General features: G+C 45.3%; 1 protein-coding gene across 1 annotated transcript in view; it reads left to right on the top strand.

Annotated features, from left to right (window-relative positions):
• Nucleotides 1–7,500, top strand: part of GRIA1 (glutamate ionotropic receptor AMPA type subunit 1) — a 311,205-nt gene that overhangs the window by 297,028 nt on the left and 6,677 nt on the right. Inside the window, exon 15 of the mRNA XM_003782253.2 lies at nt 4,779–4,913. Within this exon, the coding sequence (XP_003782301.1) occupies nt 4,779–4,913 (135 nt within the window). The remainder of the gene's footprint in view (nt 1–4,778; nt 4,914–7,500) is intronic.

Here is a 7,500-nt window from a genome sequence, read left to right as displayed (position 1 = left end):
TGCCATAGCAACTTCTGGCTATAGTTAGAACCCTGCTCAGGGTCAGAGTTCCCACGTCTGTAAGGCAGAGCAGGCAACAGCTTAGAGAGAACTGATGACTTCAGGGCAAATCTTCTGGGACTTATGTATGTTCCAAGATGACCCACCCAACATACAGCAGAGACTGAATGTGGAAACACCCTAGATCCTGCCCCGATCCCCTATGCCACACATCTTTAATTTCTCATCACTGTCCTAGGTAGAAACAAAGATTTTTCCTTTAAAAATATTCCAAGCCTTGAGCCAGAAGTTCCTCTGGAGACAGCAGGCCTGATTTTCCTGACACACAAGACCCCTGCTCACCAATGTGTAGTCCAAGTAGATATTCAACTGGTAGCAAATGCTCTCTGTGGGGGCACCCACATAACAGTCAGACTGGGCCTCTGTTTCAGAAAAATTCCTCACCCTTTGGGAGAGGCCTCAGCCTCAGCCAGTTCTTGTGCTCCCCTCCACAACCCACATCTCCTTGCTGAGATTTTGTTTTGAGTCAGGATGTTCTGCGGTGCATTGTACAGCAGCCGGTCGCTGAGCACACAGTGCTGAGAAGAGCCGCCCCCACAACCATTGCTTTCACAGTATTTGCCTTGCCAATTATTAGTACAATGGGCCAATTCCTATCCTGTGTTGCTCTTGGGGAAAATATGCAGGCTAGGGAACTGGCCTAGATTGGAAATGGAACAGCAGAAGCTGCCAATTAACATGAGTTCCTTTTTTATATCCCCTAAAGGAGTTAGTCTCTAGGGACAATTTATGAAAGATATGATCCCAAGCCCTCTAGGAACTCCTTAGATGCCTTGAATCTCTTTGGATGGGGACAAGTGTCAAAGGTTGCTTGGTCCAACTTTAAGAATTCCTTACATGACTTCTTCAGCTTTTTCCTAAACACGCTCAAGTTTAAGGAACCTATTATTACCTATGGCAGTACAACTCTCCTTTGGACAACTCTATTTATTTCAAAGTTCTTACTTTAATTGAGCCAAATTCACATCCCCATGGCTTTCCCACTTTGGTCTCTGCTAATGAGTTAGCCTAGTCAACCATTCAACTTCCACTCCCAGAAAATCATCAGCTGCTTGGGGGAACCAGTTCTCAGGTCAAAAATAAAAGTTTTGAAAAAGCACAACAGAAAGGCTAATGGGTGGACTTTTCTGTGTGGTCCCTGAAAACCAAAGTCAGGTTATAGATTCAGGATTTAGAAGATTTGCTGGCAGCCCCTGAAAGTCCAGTTGTAAGCATATCACAAATTATAAGCATATCAGAAGAGCAGAGCTGCGTCCTTCACTTTGTAAGAGTTTGTGCTTTCACCAAGAAGATAAGAAGCATTTGGAGAGACTGGTCAAGATTTAGCAGGCCTTGCTGATGGGCAGCACTAGGCTCAGTGGGAGGACTGGTCTGATGGCCAGAGGCCTTGGCTTCTCCCCAGAACTTTTCTACGTATGCCATAAAGAAAGCTGCAAGTCTCTCTGCCATAGACCTGGCTCAAACCTCCTCACAAGCCAGCCCCACATTCTTGGAAGGAATGTTGGCTCAGAAACGTAGAGGCAATCTGGGATAGTCCCCCAGTACGTGGGAAGAGCAAGGAGAAATATGGGGGGGGGGGTGGATCTCTCTTCCACATGAGTGAGGCAGCAGATGAAAACAACAGGTTAAGGAGAACGGATGAAGAGACCTCGTCTCCACAGCAACAAGCCCAGCAATCCTGAAAGATAGGATTTTTATTTTTCTGTTCACCTGTCACTCTTCTCAGCACTGTCACTCTCTTTCCCTGCTCCTGGCAGGAGATGAGTTGTGACTTTTTCATTCCTACCAACCAGCTGCCTGGCTTTGGGGCCGTGCAGCTGCTATGAAATGGAAAGAGAATGAGGTCCCCAGAGAGGTGCTCAGAAGCCTCAAACTCCACCTCTCCCTTTCCCCTGAGAAGCATGGGCATAGCTATTTGTCCACAAGTCCACTAGGAAGCCCCCTCTTGAAGACATTGTGGACCAGAGGAGGAATCAGAGCTCTGGCCCTCACATCAAAGGGACTTTTGTTCCTATCTAAGTCTGCTCCATTATATTTCAACAGAGCAACTCAAAGGGAATCAATAAAAGCAACTGAATAGAAGACTATGGTCTTGGACCACCTCAGAAAGATCTAAATTTTGTGCTATCAAAAAAGTTAATGGAACACAACAGGAGAATCACAGAACCTTATCTAGATGGGAACTCCTCAAATATCTGGACTCAGACCACACCGACACCAGCCCTTCATCCCATTCCCTGTTAAATGATGCCAAACTAGAGAGTTATGTTGCACCTGATATTGGCAGTGAGAGGGTGTGGGTTCCTCCTTGATTCCAGGGGTCTTCTTTGATTCCTGCTACTATAGAATTCTGTCAGTATAAATAAGGATCAATGACATTGTGGGTCCCGCAAGAGGCAGCAGTTCCTATACATCTAGCAGCTCTCTTTGTGTAGAATGTCTCCATACCCACTGCCATCTTGCTGTGCAAGACACCTCCTTCGGAAGTGAGGGATGCTATCTACCTCTGGACAAAATCAGTCTCTGGGCCCTCTTTCTGTAGTTGCATATAATAGAACATGCTCCTCCCCCTCACTTCCATTTGAGGATCTGATTCTAATCCCTTCCCAAAGAGACCAGAAGTGGAAACTTTACCTTCTACAGCTAGGGAGGCAGATACCCTCTCAGAATCTTTTGAAGATAATAAAAGAAAAAAGTACACACCACTCCCTTATCCTTGAAGGCCATCCATGACCAAGAGGAACTTAGAAAAGACCATGAAGAAGAAAACAGCTTTGGTGACCAAGGGGACCTGGTATGCCTCAGCTATTGAAAGTCTACTCAGCTTGTGAAGCCAGCAGCCTCCAGTCTTCGAGTGTACCACCTTCCCACAGGGTGAACCCCATCTGCTCCCTCTGAACCTCACTGTCAACCACTCTTTGCCAAGATGTGAGCTGATAATATGTTAAGACAACTTCCCACCCCACTCCTACTGCTGTCTAAACAGAAGAGAGTTGTAGGAGCTTCTCTTAGTGGCATGACCTCCAAGGATTCTAAAGAATTACTCTTCAGAGGAACAATTACTTGCCTCATGACATGCGATTCAAAATGTTCTAAAAATCGTGTGAAGTAGGAATTTACTTGTTCAGCCAACTCTTTAACCAAGCACCAGATTCATTTTTGCATATTTCCTTCATCAGGCCATTATGAAAGAGCAGGAGAAATTTTGCCCCTTTGAATCCTTTGAATAATCACTTCCACTGATTCTAAAACCAGCCATGCCAAGTATAACCTATATTCAAGATACATCTGCCTTAACAGACAGGAAGCCACCAAGGGGGCAAATCTGAGATACTCCTACAGCTCTGCTGGCCATGGCTGCTTCTGAGGATGAAAATCATGCTGCTATTTGCCAGCTTCAGTCCTCAAGCTCAGCCCTGCTGAATCCTGTACAATGCACCAAGTAGAACTGGTTACAGAGGCCACTGACTTGGTCTAGAAGAGATTCCTATCTACATGCCCAGATTCTAATAGGCAGATGTCAGAGGAGTCCCAAGGGCAATACAGTCCACCCCTTGGCTCACCTACAGCCCCACCTGAAAAGGAACACATGGAGAGGTGTGACAGCCTTACCCTATCCAGTGCCACCAACCAGCCAGCGATGACATGTGCCTATGACTGATGAGGCAGGCGTTTTATTTTAATTCAATGAGACACTTGTGGTATCTGGAAAAATAATATAAAGAAAGGTGTTAGAACTACCACTCATGAATATTCTTCTGAGATTTAAAGATATTCTTTTGCCCCTCAATCTCCCACTGTTGAATCCCATTGGAGGTGACAGAACTCAGGGATGGTCTCACCAGAAACAATGCCTTCCTTGGGCTCCACAGGGCAAGCTCTGTCCACCTCCTAGTGGACATGAGTACCTGTCCCCAGGTTCCTAGGAATTAAGCACCCTTCTTGGTGACCCTGCTTATCCAAAACCAATGCAGGATCTTTTACCATAGGCAGCAAAGATTTCTAAATTCAGCCACCTGGGTCTGCCTACAGTGTTTTTAGCAGGCACTGCCAACAGAAAAATGACACCAATTAAGATAATTATTGGAATTTAATAGAGTCATTTTTCTAACTCAGTACCTTTTTACTATTCCAAGCCCCCCATCTTTTCCCCTAAATTGGGGCTCAGAGCAGTAAGTTAATGTATGTATCAGTTAGTCTTTATTATACGTACAATAACTGTCTTATTAAATTGAAATCGAATGCACATCTAGGGGAAAGTTCATTTTAAGTACCAAGTCTCAGAAAAACACTTGGAGATATAAACAATGAGTGAGACCAATGCGTTGCTTGGCAACAGAGTGAAGGGGGGTAGCAACAGAGCCGAAAGGAAGGGATGTGGTTTTTTGAAAAAGAATAGGATAAGCTCAAGAGTGCAGATCCTGGTACAAGCTGCCCTGAATTCCTTGTGGTATCTCCCACCCTAGAAAAGGCATTGAGGAGGGTGAAATATAGTTATAAATTCAACAAAACCAAGGATGCTTGGAAATTTTACATATAGTTTTCCTGGGGAGTGTTTAATACTGGATCAATGAATAAAAAGCCTTTCTAACTACGATGAATGTTAAAGAGGGTGTGGGGTTGAGTGGATGTGTGTAAATATGCTGTTGCTTTGATGGTCTTCAGCCACCTGCCTCACTTTATTCTTCCCCCCTCCCCTTCCTTCCTTCCCTTCCTAGGACAAGACAAGCGCTCTGAGCCTCAGCAATGTGGCGGGCGTGTTCTACATCCTGATCGGAGGACTCGGACTAGCCATGCTGGTTGCCTTAATCGAGTTCTGCTACAAATCTCGTAGTGAATCCAAGCGGATGAAGGTGGCATCGTCTTCCCAGGCCTTTTTCCTAAACTGTTCTCTGATACAGCTGGGTGTCCTGGGGTCTATAGAAAGAGTGGGGAGTGACAAGTGATTGTAGTCAGCCCAAGATGGGAAGCAGGGACAGGGACAGAGGCAGCCATGAGAAAGGAAGGAAGATGGGGTGTGTCTAGGCAAAGACGAGAACAACTACACCTGCCGGAGAGGGGTCAGTGAGATCAAAGGTGAGGGGTTTAAGTGGACAGTCAGCACAGCGGGAGGCATGACTGATCACTACAAAGGCTGACTACCTCTGAAGTTGCGCTGATAGAAGTGGAGCTCCCCAGCAAGGGGAAGGGATGCCTGCCTTGCTCTGTGCTGATCCTGTGCTTGGTGAACTGGGTCTTTTCTCAGCTTCCATGCTGCGAGATAGACATTAGCAAAGAGGATCACGCTCAGAGAAAGGTAAGAAGATTAGTTAGATGACCCCAAACCACATGAAATGCTGCTGAAGGGACCTGGAGAAGAGAAGAACTGTGTAGGATTTAAGAGCCGTCTGTGAAAATATGAGTACTTTTCCAGATAGGAAAGAAAACAGACCTGTTTTGTGGGGTCTCAAAGTACATATACAGCAATAAAAAGTGACTTAAAGTTACAGAAAATAGATGTTGGCACAATATGCAAAGTCTATTTTTCTAACAGAGATACTCAAAGATGAATTGAGTATCTTTGATGAATTGAGTACTTTCTTACCCCAGAAAGTAGTGAGGTGTCCATCACTGAGGGTATACAAGTAGAGGATGACTAATTCTTGACAAGGATATGAATTCAGGCACCTAAAGGGAGTTTGGATTAAATGCCTTTTAAGCCTTCTCATATTTCATCATTTATCTTTAGTAAGAAAATATTTATGGAAGTTAATCATGTGAGCAATACCATGAGCAAGATATTATAAGGAAGGAGAGTGGGCTGAGGTACATTGTGTAACCTTCAGCAATTTTGAATCTTAACCAAAAAATGGGCACAGATGAACCCAGGTACAGTGGGTAGTCCCAGCTGCTTGGGAAGCTGAGGCAGGAGAATCATTAGTGCCCAGGAGTTTGAATCCAGCCTGAGCAACATAGCTCTGTATTTAACAACAAAAAAAAATAGAAAAGGAAAAGAAAAGATAGGGATAGGAAGGGAGGAAAGGAAGAGATTATAAGGGAAGGGAAGAGAAAAGAATAGACACAGAAAAATTACTCAACAAGATATCCTATGGTATAGATAGGAAGAACTATAGGAATTTAAAGGAGGAAGTAATTTGGAGAAGGCTTCTAGGAAGAGGCTGTAACTCAGAAGGACAAATAGGGTTGAGACTGAGAAGGAAAAAGAAGTGCAGTCATTCTGGGCAATGCACCAGTGCTGGTATGTTGGACTAGCCTAGCCCTACAAGGGGTGTCCAACCTTTTTTTTCCTCTGTGGTACATTGGAAGAGTAGGAATTATCTCAGGCCACACACTAAATACACAAACACTAACAAAATCTGATGAGCAAAAGGAAAAGGTCCATACAGACTTTTCATGATACACAATACCACAGATAAGGAAATACAGTCCTCGTAAAATCAGCATGTGGCCCATGGCCACAGGACATCCCTGCCTAGACTATTACCTTAGCTTATCTAAACTGACTAGAGCCATTGGTAAAATTTGCTCTCCTAGAATGTTCTCTAAGAAGTTCACTTTTCAAGACACAAGTGCTCCCAATCTCAGCACACCCACTCTTGGATCACAAACAGAGCCTCCTGCCCAGCCCCTCCCTGCCTTATGCCTCATGTCCTACTCATGCCTCCACAGTCACCCCTGGAAGACATCTCTGTACATTTGCCCTTCTGTTTCAAAACTCTACTCAGTTCTGTGCATGGGGAGGTGGGGGTAGGGTAGGAGGGCCTTTTGTCCTGGCATTCAGCATTTCTACATCATAGCTCCAGCCTACCACCTCCCCGCCCCAAGCCCCAGCAATCTGCTCTCCTCACAGACTCCAAACTCCAGCCACCCACCTCATGCTTCCAACTGTGTGCCTTTGTGCAGGCTGATTCCTCACCTGGTCCTCTGTTAAGATAGGGCCCACTGAAAAGACAGCTTCCCTGAGATATGATAATGAGGAACAATCAAGGGAGGGAAGCACAACGGCATTTGGCCAGGGAACCAAGGAACACTTGTCCTAACCTTGACCTCCTTGCCCATTGATTGCTAGGTCCTCTCAGAAAAGGCAAAGACAGCAAAGTGTGAGCTTCAGGCCCTAAATCAAGCGTAGACCTCCAAGGACTCCTCCAAGAACATACACAAAGTTTTCTCTGCCCATTCTATCCAAAGCATAAGCCTAAAGACTCTCCTATCTTACACCCCAAAGTGCTACCCCAGTGACAAAGAGAGGGGCAGGGCAAGAGCTAGGTAAGCTATGATCCATACACTCCCCTAAACTCTTCCTGCATACTATGACTCAAAACAGAGCCCCAGAGTTGGCCATTAGAGATCACAGGAGTGTCCTCACCTAGGACACAGGACAGGTCACAGGTGTGTCCTCCTCCCTTCAGACATAGGACAGGTCACAGGCATGTCCTCCTC

Source organism: Otolemur garnettii, unplaced genomic scaffold (genome assembly GCF_000181295.1).
Source record: "Otolemur garnettii isolate 467f Iridium unplaced genomic scaffold, OtoGar3 scaffold00003, whole genome shotgun sequence".
In the NCBI taxonomy this organism is placed as follows: Eukaryota; Metazoa; Chordata; class Mammalia; order Primates; family Galagidae; genus Otolemur; species Otolemur garnettii.
The sequence above is the reverse complement of the archived record's forward strand: the minus strand, read 5'-3'. Positions and strand labels throughout refer to the sequence as shown.